Raw genomic sequence first — 20,467 nt, forward strand, 5'->3', positions numbered from 1 at the left:
AGCGAGCCGTGCACCAGGAAAAGAAACTGAAGACACGCGTATCATGAGGCTCGGAGCCAGTCCCAGGACTTTCCCAAAGGAGAGTCTGCTCCACAGCCGCCATTATGGCCTCAGAGCTCATGACCCCACTGGGGGGTCGCGACCCAGGGTTTGGGAAGCCCTGATCTAGGACAAAGGGGCAAAAGAAAATCAGGGCCAGGCCGCTCAGGAGAGGGGTCAATAAATAGTTCTTCACACAAAGTGTGGTCGACGTGTGGAGCTTCCTCCCGGAAAGAGCAGTAGATGTTAGCTCAATTAGACATTTTAAATCCGAGGTTGATACATTTTTGCAAGACAAGGGAATTAAGGGTTATGGAGACAAGTTGGGGGGATGGATTTTGGATGCAGGTCAGGCATGATCTTACTGATTGACGAAACAGGCTCGATGGGCTGAATGGCCTTCTCCTGTTCTCCGAGAATGGAGGCTCAAGAGAGCGAGCGTGTAGGAATGTGAGACTGAGTAAAAGCCTTGAACGTTGGACAAGGTGTGTGAGAGGCAGAGTGTGCAACAGGTTGTGCGAGGAGGGGAGTGTGTACAGATGTGCAACACAATCGAGTGTGAATGGACCAGCGTGAATTTTGAAAGTGAAAGAGCGAGTGTAAATGCAAAGACTAATTGGCAGTGTGGAAAAGTGACTAAAGCATGGGCGAGTGAGAATGACCTTGAGAATTCGAGCGTCTGGCAGTTTTAACAACTATTGTGCAAGGAGTCAGCTAAGGCAGCGATAGACGTGATATAACAACCCTGGGAAAATCAGGTCAAGGTTCTTGAGCACACCTGAAAACCAGCTGAGGACCGGATTGGATTCAGCACTGCAAAAATAACTTGTAAATGTTGCTTATTTTATATTTCTCAGAGAAATGTAGGGATGACACTAGTTTCTAAGTGTGCAGCAGGTTACTTACAATAGTTCTAAAATATCTCCTCAGTCACAAAATGTTTTACACTCTTGCTTACAGCTCAGTTTCTAGTAGCTTCCGTGATGTCTGTTTACTTTGCTCTGAGTCCACGCTCAGACTGAACCAAACAAGCACAGTTAACATAGATCAGTTACCAGACTCTCATGATCAAACACAGAACCGCTCTCTCTACCTCTCCTGTCACCTTTAATGAATTATGGCTGATTAGTGAGCTGGAAGGATGACGGAAAAGAAAGCACGAGTTTCAAGAGTGTGAGTTTAACAAAAGACAGAGGGTGGGGGGTGGGGGGAGGGGGGGGGTGTGCAGGAAGAGACAAAGAGTAGTCCCTCCCCCCCTGCACGAAGAACTGATTTTCATGGCACTTCTGCCATGTTTGTCCACTTACAGTCTCCTGCACATTGCGCATTTTGTTTGTTGAAACATAGAACTATTGAACACTGCAATAAACACTCATACCTGATAAATGGCCAATTAAGTGTGGTAGCCTGTGGGACTACATCCAATAGGGATGTCCCAGACAGGGTGAGGATAAAAGGGCAGGGGCAAAACAGACAGTGTGAGTGTGTAGAAAGTGAGTGTGCACGTGTCAGAGTGAGTGACCCTATCAAAATGTGCAGGAGGCTGCAAATGGACAAACATGGCAGAGGTGCCAAGAAAATCAGCTCTTCAAATGGGGGGGGCTACTCTTCGTCTCTTCCCCTCTTATTTTTCGTTAAGCCCCCCACTCTTGAAACTCCTTTCCTTCATCCTTTCGATTCACTAATCAGGCATAAGTCATTGAAGGTGGCAGCACAGGTTGAGAGAGTGGTTAATGAAGCATACAGTGTCATGGGCTTTATCAATAGGGGCGTAGAGTATAAGAGCAAGGAGGTTATGTTGAATTTGTATAAAACACTGTTTGATCTCAACTGGAGTACTGCGTCCTGTTCTGGGGGCCACACTTTAGAGAGGATGTGAAAGGGCGCAGAAAAGATTCATAAGAATGGTTCCAAGGATGAGGAGCTTCATTTATGTAGAAAAATTGGAAAAGTTGGGACTGTTTTCTTTAGAGAAGAGAAGGCTGAGAGGCGATTTGAAAGAAGTATTCAAAATCATGAGGGGTCTGGGCAGTGTAGATGGGGAGAGACTGTCCCCACTGGTGGAAGGATCGAGAACGAGAGGGCACTGATTTAAGATAATTGGCAAAAGAAGCAATGGAGACATGAGGGGGAACTTTTTCACGCAGTGAGCTGTTAGAATTTGGAATGTGCTGTCTGAGAGGGCGGTGGGGGCAGGTTCAATCGAGGCGTTCAAGAGGGAATTGGATTATTATCTGAAAAGGAAGAATGTGCAGGGTTACAGGGAGAAGGCAGGGGAGTGGCAGTGGGTGAATTGCTCATTTGGAGAGCGGGTGCAGACTTGACAGGCCGAATGGTCTCCTTCTGTGCTGCAGCAATTCTATGACTCTGGGCTCGCTGAGTGACTCCTGCACGGCAAAGGAAGGGCCAGCAGTAATATACTTAAGGCTTAAAAAGAACGTGTTAGCGATGCACTTGTGAAAAAGAGAAGGCAGGTTAGTCAGGGTTAATGGAATCTGCTTTGCTTTTTAATGGCTTTAAAACATAGTAAACTCGCTGGGATTATTCCACTGGCGACACTGAATGATTTCTGCCTCTCCTTACCTGTGGCTATCTCCTGATCACGAGAAAGTCAAGTCATGTGAATATGAACAGATTTGCAGGAGTGACTGTGTTTCTTTCCTTGGGGAGAGGGCTCACTAGCAAACCCTTTCCCCATAGCATACAAAGGGTTAAAAATGATTACGCCAAACATGGGTGAAAAGCCACCCATCTCCCCTCCCCTCAAACGTTCACACAGGCGTCAGCATAAAATGACCTCCCTCGTGCACAACATGGCTCCAAATGTGCAGCGGCTTTTAATCTTAATCGGAGCAAATGTTACTTGACATTTTCTTCATTGTCCGTACACCGTGTCTCCTGCCAACACAAGATGGCCACCGATACCCATCAGCGCAGGCGCAGAAAACCAATGACATCACTCCGCTGCGCCCAGTCCCAGCCTGATCTCACATAGTCATCCTCAGAGACACACTGAATCTATATTATTCTATAAATAGTGCACGTGCGTTTTGAAACCAAAGAACGTTGATATGCAGGAAAAGCGACGCGCTTAATGAAACAGGTTACCATCTGAGGCTTTTCTCCAAATCATCTATTTAATTTGCTTCTGTCTCACTGGGGGCTTAAAAATGTGAGGCCACAATTTTAAATCATTGGCTGAATACATACTCGTGTAGCAATGACATCATGTTGTAACACACTCGAACTCCGCATGTGCGGCGCTGGCAGCAAATGCTGCATTGTCAAAATTATTGCCAATGACCCCTGACCCTAGGCAGGAGGCCATCTTGTCTATTTGCAGTCAGCGAATCGGAGGGAGCGCCATTACTAAGTGCGTGCGGCCCATCATTAAATGAGCGCCAGTATAAGCACTTAATATTATTGGGCCCACTAGTCCTACATCCCCTCCGTTCAGCACCACCACCACCACCGCACCACCCACACACAACAAGCTGACCAGCACACACCCATGCCCAGGGAACTGAACCATACAGGCATTCAAAAAGTGAATGTTATCCTGTCAGTTCATTACCATTAACCAAATAAAAGCACCTGGCGAGGCCTCGTTGCCGTTCGTGGGAGCTTGCTGTGCACAAGTTGGCTGCTGCGTTTCCAACAACGTTTGACTACACTTCAGAAGCACTTCATTGGCTGTGAGCTGCTTTGGGACGTCTTGAGGTTATGAAAGGCACCATACAAATGCAGGGGGTGGGGTTAGAAGTGGCTCAATATGCCCCGCGTCGATTTCAACATTTTCTGTCTCACAGACTTGCTGCAACTCTTCAATTTTCTTTGAGCGAGGGTTAAAACCTGGCAGATCCAGCAGCCAGCTGGACTGAAGTCAGTTAAGAAACGGAGTCAAAGATCTCTCCTGATTTCCCTGTGAGGTTTCTCACAGTGTGTGCTGGAGGCTTACAGCACATCCGGACAGATAATGCTTCTGTTAAACTGATCTCGGAGAAGTGATTTGTTCACTCCACACAACCAGTTCTACTGGCTCATTCCAAATAATCGCTTCGACATTCCCCCAAGACCAGCCGTGCACCAGACCCTCCATCAACCCGGCTGCCACAAATGAAGTGAGCTTCCCTTCAATCATTTTTTGTTAATTACTTGTTCTTGGGGCGTGAGTGTTGCTGGCTAGGCCAGCACTTATTGCCCATCCCTGATCTTTTTTTTTTTTGTAAAAATATACTTTATTCATAAAAATCTTCAATCACATTCAAAACCATTTCAAAAACAACATTACAAGGGTACAATCCAGGTTAAACTTTTACAAAATGTATCACCAGGTGCATCAGTACAAACAATATTACAGTCATTTACAGCCTTTCATTTTGATCTGTACAGCCCGAGGGGCTCTAAACAGTTCCCAGTCTCTCGGTGCGCTGTGGTAGAAAGGTCTTAGACAGCGACCCTTCCCCATTGCGCCTTTGCGGCAGCTGCCCCAAGCTTTAGTGCGTCCCTCAGCACGTAGTCCTGGACTTTGGATTGTGCCAGTCCGCAACAATCGTTCGGGGACAACTCTTTGTGCTGGAAGACCAACAAGTTTCGGGCAGACCAAAGCGCGTCTTTCACCGAGTTGATGATCCTCCAGCTGCAGTTGATGTTTGTCTCGGTGTGTGTCCCTGGGAACAGCCCGTAGAGCACAGAGTCCTGTGTCACAGAACTGCTCGGGATGAACCTCGACAGCAACCACTGCATCTCTCTCCAGACTTTCTTTGCAAAGGCACAATCCACAAGGAGGTGAACAACGGTCTCTTCCCCACCACAGCCACCTCGAGGGCATCGTGCAGAGGGGGTGAGACTCCTGGCGTGTAGGAAGGATCTGACGGGGAGGGCCTTTCTCACCACCAGCCAAGCTACGTCTTGGTGCTTGTTGGAAAGTTCTGGCGATGAGGCATTCTGCCAAATGACTTTGACAGTCTGCTCGGGGAACCATCCCACAGGGTCCACCCTCTCCTTATCCCTCAGGGCCTCTAGGACGTTACGTGCTGACCACTGCCTGATGGACTTGTGGTCAAAGGTGTTTTTCTGCATAAATTTTTCCACCAGGGACAGGTGGTACGGCACGGTCCAACTACTTGGAGCGTTCCGCGGCAGCGTGGCCAGACCCATCCTTCGCAACACCGGGGACAGGTAGAACCTCAGCACGTAGTGACACTTGGTGTTTGCGTACTGAGGGTCTACGCACCGCTTGATGCAGCCGCACACAAAGGTGGCCATCAGTATGAGGGCGATGTTGGGCACGTTTTTTCCCCCTTTATCTAGAGGCTTGTACATCGCGTCCCTGCAGACACGATCCATTTTCGACCTCCAGATAAAGCGGAAGATGGCTCGAGTGATCGCCATCGCGCAGGAGTGTGGAATGGGCCAGACCTGCGCCACGTACAGCAACAGCGAGAGTACCTCACACCTGATGACCAGGTTCTTACCCGCAATGGAGAGGGAGCGTCGCTCCCACATGCCCAGTTTCCTTTTCACCATAGCCACTCGCTCCTTCCAGTTTCTAACGCATGCCCCGGTCCCTCCGAACCATATCCCCAGCACCTTCAGGCCGTCAGCCCTGACAGTGAAGGGGACAAAGGATCGGTCAGCCCAGTTCCCAAAGAACATGGCCTCGCTCTTCCCACGATTTACCTTGGCTCCCGAGGCCAGTTCGAACTGGTCGCAGACGTGCATCAGTCTGCGCACCGACAGCGGATCCGAGCAGAAGACGGCGACGTCGTCCATGTACAGGGAGGCTTTTACCTGAGTGCCTCCACTGCCTGGGATCGTCACTCCTCTTATGCCCGGATCCTTCCTGATGGACTCGGCAAAGGGTTCTATGCAGCACACGAAAAGGACAGGCGAGAGAGGGCAGCCCTGCCTGACTCCAGATTTAATCGGAAAGCTATCTGTTTCCCACCCATTGATTGAGACTGCGCTACTGATGTTAGTGTAGAGCAGTTGGATCCAATTTCGAATTCCCTCCCCAAAGCCCATTTTGGAGAGCACATCCCCCATGTAGGTGTGCGATATTCTGTCAAAGGCCTTCTCCTGATCCAAGCTGATGAGGCAGGTATCCACACCCCTGTCCTGTACATAGGCAATCGTATCCCTGAGCAGCGCCAGGCTGTCAGAGATCTTCCTGCCTGGCACAGAGCAGGTCTGGTCAGGGTGAATCACCAATTCCAGAGCGGATTTGACCCGGTTGGCGATGACCTTGGACAGAATCTTATAGTCCATATTCAACAGTGAAATGGGTCGCCAATTTCTAATTTCCTCTCTTTCCCCCTTGTGCTTGTAGATGAGGGTGATGATGCCTTTCCTCATGGATTCTGACATGCTGCCGGCCAGGAGCATACTCTCGTACACTTCTAGCAGGTCTGGGCCGATCAAGTCCCACAGAGCCGAATACAACTCCGCCGGCAGGCCGTCGCTTCCGGGGGTTTTACTCTTCTCGAAGGACTCGAGGGCCTTAGTCAGTTCGTCAGGAGTTAGCGGTTTGTCTAGGCTCTCCCGCGTACTGTGGTCTAGGACCTCCGTGATAGAGGACAGGAAGGACTGGGAGGCCGTGCTGTCCGTGGGCTTCACGTCATACAGTCCGGCATAAAAGGATTTGCTGATCCTCAGAATGTCGGACCGTGATGACTTTACTGAGCCGTCTTCTTCCTTCAGGCTGCTGATCACAGAGCGCTCTCTGTGTACCTTTTGGAAGAAGAAACGTGAGCACGTCTCATCCTGCTCCACGGAGCGGACTCTGGAACGGAAGATGATCTTGGAGGCCTCCGAGGCAAAGTGCGAGGCTTGCTGGCCCTTCACCTCTTGGAGCTCCTCCTTGACATCGACCCCCATCGACTGCAGCCGGAGCAGATTCTGCATCTTTTCCTGGAGTCGGGACATTTCCCTCTGTTCCTTTCTAGCTTTCTGGGTGCCTTTGAGGATGAAGAACCTCTTGATGCTTCCCTTGATCACTTCCCACCAGTGTGTCAGGGACTCAAAGAGGGGTTTCACGGTTCTCCAACCTTTGTAATCCCTCTTGAGCTCCTCAATGTTCTCTGGGGTCAGCAGTTGCACATTTAGCTTCCATGCCCCCCTGCCCACCCTCAGGTCTTCCTCCAAGTGGCAGTCCGCCAGTAGGAGGCAGTGGTCAGAGAAGAACACCGGCTTGACGTCGGTGGATCTGACTGTGAATGCACGGGACACAAACAGGAAGTCTATCCTGGAACGAATGGACCCGTCTGGCCGCGACCAGGTGTATCTACGCTGCGCTCCGTCTGCAGGGTTGCTGAAGACGTCGTGCAGCTTGGCATCCTTAACTGTTTCCATCAGGGATCTGGACGTAGCGTCCAATCTGCTTCCGGCCCTGCCGGATCGTCCAGCCGCATCGATGATGCAGTTGAAGTCCCCGCCCAGAATGACCGGCCTGGAGGTCGCCAGCAGCAGTGGGAGCTGCTGAAAAACCTCCAGCCGCTCAGCCCCTTGTGCCGGGCCGTACACGTTAATTAACCGGAGTGGAGCGTTCTTGTACATTACGTCTGCTACCAGGAGTCGCCCGCCCACCACCTCCTTGACCTCGGAGACGGTGAAGTTGCCTCCCCGCAGCAGAATACCCAGGCCGGAGGAACGAGAGTCGTTTCCGCCCGACCAGATCGATGGCCCGTGGGACCACCATCGTGACCATTGCCTGTAGGAGCTGAGGTGCGGTATCGCACACTCCTGCAGAAACAACAGGTCAGCTTTGACCTTGGCTAGGTAGTCCAAGGTCGCAACACATCGCGTAGTAGATTTAATGCTACGCACATTTATGGATACAATCTTTAAACCCATATTAAAGCATTTATTCTCCTACCAAACCCACTGTCTCTGAGAGTCCCAGACCTTTAGTCTGCTCCTTCATACCCGTAGTGAGCTCAAATTCCTTCACTTTGGATGGGCTGAGGTAGATCTCCTTGGCCGTGTTCTGCTCCGGTGGCATCTGGAGGTTCACGTAGTGAGCGGATTTTGAGATGACCTTTGCTGGAGAAGCTTCTCCAAAACTCACCCCCTCTGGGGGGTTGCTGTTCCCGGCTTCCTGGAGCTGGGGTGCGATGATTGCCTCACTGCTCCCAGATTCCAGGGGCTGTGGTGCACTGGCCTCCTCAGGTTGCAGGCAAAGTTGGGGTGCGTTGGTCTCCTTGTTGTCTCCAATTTTCTGGAGCTCGGGTGTCTCGTCCTCCAACGCCCTGGAGCTTTGCCGCCTCTTCTGTCGGTGCCGCTCTGGCACTTCCTCATCCGAAGAGCTGCTGCCCTTGTCATCCGTGTCGGATGGGAGACGCCTCTTGCCGCTTCTCTGGGAAACGCCTTTGCTTCTTCTTCGCTCCCTCTTACTTTTCTTGTTCTTCACCGTCCGCCACTCCCCCTGCTGCTTTTCCACTGCTGCCTCCTCCTCCATTGATTCGCTGTCCTGAGGGCTGGAAGGTTCAGGGGGTAGTGCTGTTGATTGGCTCTCTGTTGCCTCAATCTCTTTCTCCACCTTGTCTCTCTCTGTGTCCTCCTTTGTCCCGTTGAGCTCCCTGGGGGCCTTGGTGGTTGGAGTGACACGGAACATTTCTTCTGCTTCCCCGTGGTCGGCTTTGGCTGCCTGTGCGTAAGTACGGCAGCGTTTGGGGCAGGTCCTGTAGAGGTGACTTGCCTCGCCACACAGGTTGCAGCACTTGGTCTGTTTGCAGTCTTTTGTCTGGTGCCCTTCCTGTTTGCAGATCTTGCAGAGGGAGGCGCTGCAGTTGGCCGCCACATGACCAGCCTTGCCGCATGAGCGACAATGCTTGGGTTGCCCAGCGTAGACCAGGTAGCCACGGTTTCCCCCGATAGCGAAACTGGAAGGAGGGTGGAAAATGGCTCCCTTACCATCGGTCTTTAGCGTGACCTTAAACAGGCGTTTGCCTGTCCAGATCCCCAAGTCGTCTCGAATCTCGGTGCCGCTCCCCACCTTATCGAAGTACCTGGTGAGGAAGGTGACCACGTCGGCGACAGGGACGAAGGGGTTGTACACATGCACCATCACCTCACGTTCCCGTTGCAACGGCAGAGAAAAGTGCGGCTCCGCCGTCAGGATCTTCATCTCCGGCAGGTCTCTCTTCTCCTCGAACACCCTCAGGAGCCGGACGCAGTCTGCCACTTGCTTGAACGTCACGTCGAAATAACCACCTTTGCGGGAGTCGTGCAGGGTGAAGATCTCCGTAGCTTGGAAGCCGCACGCCTTCAACAGGATCCTCCTGGTGAAGAAGCCCCGATCCATAGGTGATCCTCCTTCGTCGCTGTGGTTCACCGTGACTCGGACGGTGATAGGTAACCCACGGTATGGATTTGGATTGCGATTGGTTATCGCCCTTCCATCCCGACCTTGCCTTGGCAGGACCATGGTGTCGCCCCTGCAACACTTGATCTTAGCCAAAAGGCCGAGAAGCGTGCCCATCCCTGATCGCCCTCAAGCGGGTGGTGGTGAGCCGTCTACACCTAAGTGGCTTGCTAGGCCATTTCAGAGGGCAGTTAAAAGCCAACCACATTACTGTGGATCTGGAGTCTCATCTCAGCCAGGCCTGGTAAGGATGGCAGTGGTGTCCTTCATGGTAAAATAGTCCCTGCTCACACACAAGAATGCTCACCCTCCGTGTCAAAGGTCAGGAGTTATGAGGAAAGATCAAGGTGTCTTGAGCTTTCTTCCTCCTTCAGTTCCCAGGCCCTAAGAGGCTGTTGGCGACCATGGACTTCCATTGGATTGGTCCACGATTGTGCTTGGTAAAGTACTGCAGTGGTTTGCCATTACCCTCTGCAGTATGGCTGACCAGGAAACTCTCGCACTCTTACCATCAGGTACACCTGCCATCAGGTGTATTGGAAGGATTTACAAGCCAATAATCAACCTGTTTAGTCACGTTATGAATGCACCACCTGCGGTTATCAAGTCCTGGAGTGGGACTTGAACCAAGCCTCTGGCCCAGAGGTAAGAACACTACCCACTGCGCCACACACTGTCCTCTGTTCTAACTTTACAGCTGGGAAAAGAGGTTCCTGGGAGATGATATTGTAGAGGTTTAAGACGATTAGGGGTATAGAAATGATAGATGTTTATTTTAAATTACACTTAGAGAGTAGGACTGGAAGACATGGGTCCAAACTAATAGGAGGCAAATGAATATAAGGAAATTCTTCTTCATATGAAGATGAGGTCCCTAGATTCTTCCATGAATCAATTGGACATTGCAATGGAGGCGGGGAACGTTATCTCTGGGCATTGATGAATGAGATGGGCTGAATGGCCTTCCTCATCTGCAATTATCTTATAGGCTGGGGAAAAATGGTAAACTGAGAAAAGGGGTGGGTGGGGTGGGGTTCCTCAAGGGTTGCCATAGGAACAACCTCCAGCCAGGGTCAGGAAAGGGAGGAAAGGGAGAGAAGCAAAAACTGGAGTCACCAGTTGGTGGATGAACAAATCTTCATCAAGCACAAAACTCCCGTGGAGTCTGAAGCAGTCATTCCTCATGAGCGTGCAGCTGTCATGAAAATAGACTGAGGATTTTATAAAACTGCTGACTTTGAACAGACCCTGGAGTGATCCACATGCCAACTGAACAGTTTTGAGAGGGACTGACTTTGGGCTCCACCGAGAGCGCTGTTACTCATTGTCAGGGTGGGTATGGGAACAGCAAGCTGAAACGTTGCAGAGCACAGCGAGGGTATTCCAACACTCCCATCACACAGATGGGGCCCCAAGAGTGAGCGGCATGGCTGCCTGACTCAATCGGATGCCATCTGCTTCTCCTCCGAGCGCACGCCTGCTTGCCTCAAACCAAAGATTCATTGGCGTCAGCGAATGCCAAAACCAAGCCGCCTCTCTCCCTGGGCTGCGGTTTCACAGATGCTGGAGGTGGCCCCTTTGCAATGCCCCTCCGTAGCCTTGCCCATGATAGAGCCTTGACAAGAGAGGATCGGTGGGCTATTCCCCTGTGGAATGCAGCATCTGCAACCCTCCACACCGCCCCAATCACCTCGAGTGCACAAGAATCCTAAATTTCATCCTAAAAATCATCCAAATTCCTAGTCATCCCATGCGTTCCAGTTGTGCCTCTTTAGACCACTGCCCCAATCTTTCCATCTACCCCAGCTTCCCCTCTTTCAGGGACTGCCTGTAGCCTTTAAGGGATAGGGCAGTTTCAACAAAAGTCCATCTTTGTGGCTGTGTCTTGACCCTTAAGTCCAGAATACAAAGGGATGGGCATTATGGGGTGGAATTGCACTATCGAGGCAGATGGCTGAAGTTGGGGCAGGCCTGCCACAATTTAAAGGGCCCTGTTAGACTCAGTTTTTGCTTTGGGTTGATGGGGGGTGCATCGTTGGGTCTGCCGACCACAGGAGCAGATCCAAGGCATCCGTGAAAGCGAGTGAGTGCCGAGGCAGGCCGATTAGAAGTTCTTTGGGACTTTGTCTCAGTTGTTTTAGAAGCTGTTTGGTCCTCTACTCCAACACCCCTCACACTACCTTGGCTCCCCACCCGCACTATCCATGCCAATTCATGTCCCCACCTACCCCTCCCTGTGCCCCTTATACCCCCATGCCACTTCCATATCAATTCATGCCCAACCCTCATCCATGGCCCCTTATTCCTCCACCCACCCCCATGCCCTCTCATATCCCCATGCTACTTCCATGCCAACTCATGCCCCCAGCCACCCCATGCCACCCCATACTGCCATGCCACCTCCATAGCCACTCACCTCGTATCCACCATGGGCAGACCTCAGGAGCCATGTGGAGATGAAAATGTACACTTCTAACATCTAATACAGCTCTCACTCATACACATTTAATAAGTGAAAAAAACTCCCATTCATGAAACTCACTGAAAGCTTTTAAATCTTAAGTGGTTAATCTCTTATAAAAAAACTTTTAGTCAGGACACACATCAGACAACTACTTCTTTAATAGCTTCTTTAAACTGTCAATCAAACTGTGAATTCAAAACCCCTGCTGTGATAATTGTAGCTTTTTAAACTCAGCCAAGCATTTATAATGACATAATAATAGCTTTATTGAAATTGTATAAACACGTTTTTTCCTAACCTACACCAGATGGCCTGTCAATCAAAGCAGTCCAGCACTGTTTTCAAAAAAAATCTCACTGACAGCTTAAGCCTGTTTTATTATGTTTAAACTATGGGGGAATTTTAAAAAAAATGTCAGATCATGACACTTAAACAGGCATTACCTGCCCTTCAAATGCACTTATGTCTACTCCATCAATTCATGACTCCCACACTGTGGGTTAAAGTCCTTGGACCAGCTAAAATGGGGCCTGTTTGAACTCAGCACTACCTTCAAATGGCACTATCAAGTTTGTGTTTCCCTCATGTGTGAATCGCACTCTGTCCCCATTCCCCATGTCACCAAAAATTGGATCCTTCAAAAATGCGGGTGGGTCATCCACATCCGGGTCCTGTCTGCCATTTATAAAGGTCCACGGAGGCTTCCCAGCTCCGCAAAAATCTGGCCCTATCAATCTGTTGCACACAGTTCCATCATAGGCACCACACCTTAGAAAAGGTATATCGGCCTTGGAGGGGGTGCAGTGCAAAGTCACCAGACATCTGTGTATAACTTAATTGCTGCATTTGTTGACAACACAATGGTGCAACAGAAGTAATTCAGCTGTGAAGAACTTTGGATGTGAGAGGTGCTATATGAATGCAAATTTTTCCTTTAAATAGTGAAAGGCTACTTGCACAGTTTGGTGAATCAGTGACATGGGAAGTGAACACAGGATTAGTATATAAAGGGATGCTTAGAAGAAATGTATTCACATAACGGATATGGAAAGCATTCCCACAAGGAGATTGAGTCAAGCATCAACATAAAGCATCCCAAAAAACTATGCTGCACTGCTTTGATTGACAGGCCATCTGGTGTAGGTTAAAAAAAATGCCATAGGATTTTAGGAAGCCCTGTGCCAACAGTGGTTCCAAATATCTTAATATACTTACCCAACAGAAATTTAACAATTTTAGTTAAGAAATTTTCAACTGACCTCCACAGCCACAAAATAATTTTGAGGGAGAGAGAGTTGCAGATTTCCACTGCCCTTTGTATGAAAAGTGCTTCCTGATATCACCCCTGAACAGCCTAGCTCTCATTCAAGGTTGTGCCCACTTGTTCTAGACACCCCCATGAGAGGAAATGGTTTCTCTCCATCTGTCCTATCAAATCCTTTAACCACCTTTAAATAGCTCAACTAGTTCAACCCTCAATCTGTATTGGTAGAGGCAGTTCAGGGTTAAATCTTGACCAGGACACCAGGGAGAGCTTCTCTGCTCTTCTTCCAGTGCCATGGGATCTTTAATATCAACCTCAAAAGGCGGATGCTGCCTTGGTTGAAAACTGACACTTCTGACAGTGCAGCATTCCCTCAGTACTGTTCTGGCAATTCAGCAAAGCATGCGTGTCCAAGTTTCTGGAGTGGGATTTTAACCTACAACCTTCTAATTCAGAGGTGAGAATGCTACCCACTGTGCAGCACCATTGAGTGCAGAATAGAGCTCTACTTAATCTTTTTTTAATTATTCTTTCCTGGCATGTGAGTGTTGCTGGCAGCATTTATTGCCCATCCCTAATTGCCTTCAAGAAGGTGCTGGCAAGCCACCTTCTTAAACTGCTGCAATCCATAGGTACACCCACTGTCAGGTTGTTATACTGACATAAAAGCATCAATCACTCACAAGGAATTGTGTAAACGCATTGTGAGTTCATTTATTTAGAATAGGCACATGAGAACATTTATACATAGGTAGAAATCTTGAAGACATCAGCAGCAGAGCTGTGTGTATGTGCTCTGCTCAAAGGCAAAAGAAAAATAAGACTAGATCGCATGACACACTTCCTTTCTAGTGATGTCATACTGCTATCCCATAACAGCATATTACAACATCCACCATCCTCTTAGGAAGAGACTTCCAGGTTTTTGACCCAGCGACAGTGATGGAACAGCAAAATGTTTCCAAGTCAGAATGGTGAATGAATTGGAGGGGAACTTGCAGCCCGTGGTATCCCCAAGCATCTGCTGCTCTTGTCCTTCGAGTCGGTAGAATCATGGGGTTGGAAGATACTGTCGATAGAGCCTTGGTGAGTTACTGCAGCGCAGTACACATGGCTCCTGCAACACACCTCAGCTACAACCGCAGAAGCTCGCCCCCTAGAGCACCGGAGTGCTATATTACCAATTTATTACCAACAATGGCCTCTTTTGTGTTTGAAAGATATTAGATAAGCTGCATTGGAGATGCAGCTATGGCCTGCAGACAATCTTGCCTGGTCATGTCATCATTTCCAGCTCCTCGAGAATTGTTTTTTCCCTCTTCGATTTTGGGATGTGAGCATCAGTAGCAAAGCATTCGTTGTCTCATCTCTAATTGCCATTGAGAAGATGGTGGTGTGCTGCCTTGAACCGGGTGGCTTGCAACGGCATTTCAGAGGGCAGCTAAAAGTCAATTACATTGCCGTAGGTCTGGAGTCACATTTAGGCCAGATCAGGTAAGGATGGTAGATTTCCTACTTCAAAGGTGGGTATTCATGAACCAGATGGGTTTTTAAACAACAATTTGGTAGCTTCCTGATCGTGAAACTAGCATTTTATTCCAGATTTAGGAACTGAATTTCAATTCCCACGGCTGCCATAGTGGGATTTGAACCTGTGTCTCCAGGGCATTAGTCCAGGTCTCTGGATTACTGGTCTAGTAACGTAACCATCGTGCTACCGTCCCCTGATGCGGGCAACATGAATCGTCAGCCAGTCAGTGAAGAGGAGGATTCTGGTTCTCCTCCTCAACAAACAATAGTGAACCGAGTTGGCCTTTCGATGCGCTTTCCCTGGCATTATCTCTTCTGGCATCAATTCTCAAATTAACAGGAAGAGAATCACAAAACCAATACAAAGGCCAAAATTTGGCCTGGAAATTGATGATTATCCTGATGAGCTGTCGCCAATCTGAAATGTTAACTCTTGGCGGGATTTTCCGGACCCGCCCACAGCGGGGCCGGGAATTCCCGTCCAAAGTCAATGGCCCTTTGGCTGGTCCATCAAATTTTCCACCCCGCCTGCGATGATTCCTACAGCGGGTGGGACTGGAAAATCCCGCCCTCTGTTTCTCTCCACAGATGCTCCCTGACCTGCTGAGTATTTCCAGCATCTTGTTTATCTTTAAATTTTATATTGTATTAAACCCTTAAACTAAGTTTTTCTTCATTCATTCTTGAGATTTGGGCATCGCTGGCAAAGCGATGAGAAGTTGCCCTAGTTGACTTGCTGTAGTCCGTGTGGTATTCCTTACATTGTTTTGAGTGGCTCCTTGGGCTAATTCAGAGGGCAGTTAAATGAACCATGTCGGTTTGGAGTTACTATATAGATTACTAGTGAGGCGGTTAGGTTATCAACGATAAACAGAGAAGTTCTTGGCCACTTTTACTGATGTCAGCTATTTTTTTTCCCAATTCCAAATGTCTAAACTGTTATTGTGGAATTTGACTTCTCTGATCAGCTTAGGCAACTTGCCCAGTAACATGGCCTCCACTGTATCCAAGGAGAGTAGTACATTGAACTTTTAGAGTTGAGGGCACCAATTTTTTTTAAATTCCCCCTTTCAAATAAGAATGATTCTCTCGCAGAAAGAACAGGCTCAAATTTAGCCCCAAAACCAAACACTTGAACCTCAGAGCCCGCACTCCAAGCATCGTTACAAGGTCCACTTGACTCTGACACTGTCAATCATGAAAGAACCACATGCAGTCCGCAGGAAGAGAGAAACCAAGCACTAACCTCGATCAGGAAGTCGCCCATCCGTAGACCTGCCCTCCAAGCCACTCCGCCCTCATCCACTGACTCAAGATACTGAAGTGCAGGGAAGGCTGGTGTCGGGGTGAACTCCTCAATCGGTGTCTGGGCTGCAAGGACATGGACATCAAGCTCAGTGAAGCAAGCTCCTCAGAGAAACATCCAATACTGCCACCGCAACGGGGGAGGGGAGGTGAGAAGAACTCGATCTCAACTCGCATTTAACTCGGGATCTGTGTTTGACTCTGCCCAGGGGCCATGCTTTTTCAATGGAGCAATGGGTAAAAACTGAAGGAGATACATGGACCAGCCCCAAACACTGCACCTGCGGTAACTGGGCTGTTGTCATTATTTTGTGAATGTTTCCTAGTTTTGGTATTTTTTTTCTCACGTTATTAGCTCAGGGAAATGGAATGGAACGCTAAATTTTAGGGATTATTAATCATTCCCAGGACAGGTACAGCACGGGGTTAGATACAGAGTAAATCTCTCTCCACATCGTCCCCATCAAACACTCCCAGGACAGGTACAGCACGGAGTTAGATACAGAGTAAAGCTCCCTCTGCACTGTCGCCATCAAACACTCCCAGGGTAGGTACAGCACGGGGTTAGATACAGAGTAAAGCTCACTCTATACTGTCCCCATCAAACACTCCCAGGACAGGTACAGCACGGGGTTAGACACAGAGTAAAGCTCCCTCTACACTGTCCCCATCAAACACTCCCAGGGCAGGTACAGCACGGGGTTAGATACAGAGTAAAGCTCCCTCTACACCGTCCCCATCAAACACTCCCAGGACAGGTACAGCACGGGGTTAGATACAGAGTAAAGCTCCCTCTACACCGTCCCCATCAAACACTCCCAGGGCAGGTACAGCACAGTTGGATCTGGAGCAAAACTCCTTCTAACTTGCCCCAAAAACCTTTCAACCCCCAGATTCAGAAGTACACCTGGCATCATACCAGTTCCTTGTTCAACAACCATCTTGGGACCTTTCTAAGTGATATTGGCAATTCAGACTCAGAATTTGCTCAAACTGAGTTACTCCATTGTTGCCCATGTCGGGAAGAAGAAGCGATGCGCTTCCTGCGCCCTCTAGAGGGAGTTATCAGAAGTTTCCTGGTCTTCTCATTTGCATTTGCACAGCAACAGTGGTGTAAAAACAGTGTAAAGCCAGTCTAAAACTAGTGTAAATCCAATGCAAAGCCAGTGTGAGTAGCTAAAATTACCTGGTAATGTCCTTTATAAAACCATATGAGCCCATGCCCTTCAGCAACTGAGTAGAGACAGTAGAAGTAAGAAGTAAACATCACAGCATTTTTCTCAAAGTAACCTCACTTCATTTCTTCACATTATTGTTATTACATTTCTGCAGAATTAAGGCTACTCACACACACCCGCAGCAGCTGCCTGGCATAAAGCCAGAGGAGAGAAACGCCAACCTTACTCATTCACTCCCATGCGCTCGTGTGGCAGCATTGAAGGCAGAATAAACAGAGACCTTGGCAGCCCCCAACTTAAACCATCCAGAATTAGTGCTTGTGCCAGAGGAGGGAGGTGATATTGGCACTGACTACCAGCTCCCTTGCACCCCCCCTCCAACCCACCCCACGAAAAGAACCGTGGACCTCAGTGGGGCAGCTACCTGTACCTTACCTCTCCATTACCTTCCACGCTTAATAGCCCACTCTCTGATATCTAAAAGTGGTACTTTTGCAACCGCCCTTCCAGAGCTCTTGGGTGCATCTGGTGTACTGTGTACAGTTTTGGTCTTCTTCTTTAACGAGGGAAACACTTGCACTGGGAACAGTTCAGAGAAGTTTCACTAGGCTGATTCCTGGTAATGAAGCAGTTGCTAATGGGGAAAGATTGAGCAAGCTGGGCCTATACTCATTGGAGTATAGAAGAATGAGAGATGGTTTTATTGAAACAAGATTCTGAAGGGGTATGACAGGGTAGATGCTGAGAAGATATTTTCCCTCTGGGGGTATCTAGAATTCGGCGACATAGATTCAGAATAAGGGGTCTCCCACCTAGTATGATGAGGAGGAATTTCTTCTCTGAGGGTCTTGAGTCTTTGGAATTCTCTTCCCCAGGGAGCAGTGGAGGCTGGGTCATTGAATAAATTCAAGGCTGAGTTAGACAGATTTTCGATTGACAAGGGAATTAAGGGTTATGGACAGGAAAGTGGAGTTAAAGCCACAATTAGATCAGCCATGATCTTAGTGAATGGTGGAGCAGACTCAAGGGTTGTATGGCCTACTCCTGCTCCTATTTCTTATGTTTTCATGTTAGTGAGGGGCTCAAACTAGGCATCTTACACTATATTTTTCTCCTTTTGATCACTTACATAGGGAACCCTAAAACACCCCTTCGACATGTCACTTGATGCCCACTCTAGCAGCAGCCTTACCTTCACTCCATCCCCATACAGAATGAATTGGTGCAATTTGGATCGAGAATTTCCTCCCACAGAAAAGGAACCTTCAGGGTTTTCACCAACCTCATTCCACTCAAAGGAAAACCTCCGGCGCTCGTAAGGAGGCACTTGGAGCTTACCTCTCACCTTGGGAAGGCAGCACCATTTTACCGATGCTAGGTTACTGATTGAGCGCTTGACCCATTGTCCTAGTGACCTTGCAAAGTGCCACAAGGGTTCAATGCTCTGCCCAGTCTCCTTAATGCCAAGGAAGGGTGATGCCTGCCCATTTCTAGATCCGCCAGGGTGAAGGGCAGCACAGGAGGTGGAAGATGGTGGTGACGGTGAACAGGATGATCAGGACCGTGCCACTAGTCACAGCTGCCATGGCACTGGTAATTCCTAGGAGTGCCGCAATGCGAGACTTCTGTTCATCCTGCCCATAACACACCAGTGGAATGTGGGTGGCTAATAGCAACCTACAAAGAAGCCTATCAAGATGCCAACCCTTTCAAAAACACTGGTTGTCCCCCCCCACCGGCCACTAGAGTACTCTGACCAATTCTAGGCACCACGTACAGGTAAGATGTGAAGGCTTTGGAGAGTGTGCAGAGGAGATTTACAAGAATTGGACCAGGGATGACAGACTTCAGAGGCTAGAAAAGCTGGAAGATGTATGCAATGCGACTGTGTGTTACAGTTCACTCAGGGAGTCTGAGTTGCTATGGCAACATGCCCTTTTACCTGCATGTTGTAGTCTGGAGCTATGGATAGTGATGGTAGAGGCTCCAACTTTCTTTCCATCATATGGCTGACCAGGAATCTCTCCCGCTCTTACTGCCTGCCATTGGCGCGTGTTGGAAGGATTTCCAGGCTGATAATCAACCTGTTTGGTCAGGTCATGAACACACCTTCCTTGGCCATCAAGTCTTGGGGTGGGACTCAAACCCAGAGCTTCTGGCTCAGAGACAGGGACGCTACCCACTGCGCCACAAGACTTCCCTTCCAAAGCGACTAGAGAAGCTGAGATTGTCTTCCTTTGAGCAGATAAGGTAAGGGGTGATCTGACAAAGGTGTGCAATGTTATGAAGGGTATTTAAGGAGAAACTCCTTCCAGTGACAGAAGGGCTGGTAAGCAGATTTGAAATGGAAAAATTTGCAGAGCTAGGGGATAGAGCAGGGACTAACTGGATTGCTCTTTCAAAGAGCCAGCACTGCCACAGTGGGCCAAATGGCCTCCTCCTTTGCTGGATCATGCTATGATTCTGTGCCTATCTTTGCAACAACCGCTCCAGACTAAGGTTCAGCCCGGAGCTCAGTCCTACACAAGTCAGAACTGCCCCTCTCTTTGCCAACTCGATGCGACATCTCAAAGGAAGACACACTTGCGCTGATGAAGCTCACCTTTCGCCCCTCGAAGCACAAATCCAAATCCTTCGCTGTCCTTTTTCTGCAGTAGTACTGTTTTTTCTTTAATGATGTAGTCACTGCAAAAGGAGGGAATAAAAAAAAGGCATTACAGCTCTTCCAGAAAGCAATTTATTATATTCCCCTTCCATCTGCTCCTGCCTCAATCCACAGGCAGGGACCTGAATCCCAGGCCAGGTCACTTTGGCTTTTGATCATCAGCTTTCAAAGTGGGAACCTGATTTATCTCCAACCCGCTCTCCCTGTCTGCAATTAATTTTTACTTCGAATTTCCAAAAGTTGAGCTGAATATGCCCAAAAATAGATTTTGCAAACAGACCATTTTCTCCCTCCCCTCCACACAGTGCCTCCCAATGTCACTCAACAACTATTAAAAATTTCAATTGTGCATTGTACTGCGGATTCACGAACTAACTTTATTTACACTTCCCTAACAGAGAGGGCAGCAGAGAGGCCCATGTAACAAAGTGCTCGGACCTTGCAATATGCTATATCAGTCAGGGGGACATGGAGGCAGAATGGTAGTGTCACTGAACTCGTAATCCAGAGGCCCAGCTTCTTGCTCTGGGGACACGGGTTCACGGCCAGCTGGTGCAAGTTAAATTCAATCAATAAATCTGGAATATAAAGCTAATGGTGACCATGACAACGATCATCGATTGTCCTTAAAAAACCCATCTGGTTCGCTAATGTCTTT

General features: G+C 48.8%; 2 protein-coding genes across 2 annotated transcripts in view; both read right to left on the minus strand.

Moving 5' to 3' along the window:
* Positions 1–20,467, minus strand: part of LOC144669369 (serine/arginine-rich splicing factor 3-like) — a 388,848-nt gene that overhangs the window by 310,390 nt on the left and 57,991 nt on the right. The gene's annotated exons all lie outside the window — the stretch shown is intronic.
* Positions 1–20,467, minus strand: part of LOC144669342 (SH3 and multiple ankyrin repeat domains protein 1-like) — a 212,871-nt gene that overhangs the window by 47,209 nt on the left and 145,195 nt on the right. Inside the window, exons 14-15 of the mRNA XM_078531705.1 lie at positions 19,747–19,829; positions 15,908–16,032 (exon numbers count right to left, since the gene is read on the minus strand). Of these exons, the coding sequence (XP_078387831.1) occupies positions 15,908–16,032; positions 19,747–19,829 (208 nt within the window). The remainder of the gene's footprint in view (positions 1–15,907; positions 16,033–19,746; positions 19,830–20,467) is intronic.

This window comes from Cetorhinus maximus, chromosome 29, assembly GCF_964194155.1.
Source record: "Cetorhinus maximus chromosome 29, sCetMax3.hap1.1, whole genome shotgun sequence".
In the NCBI taxonomy this organism is placed as follows: domain Eukaryota; kingdom Metazoa; phylum Chordata; class Chondrichthyes; order Lamniformes; family Cetorhinidae; genus Cetorhinus; species Cetorhinus maximus.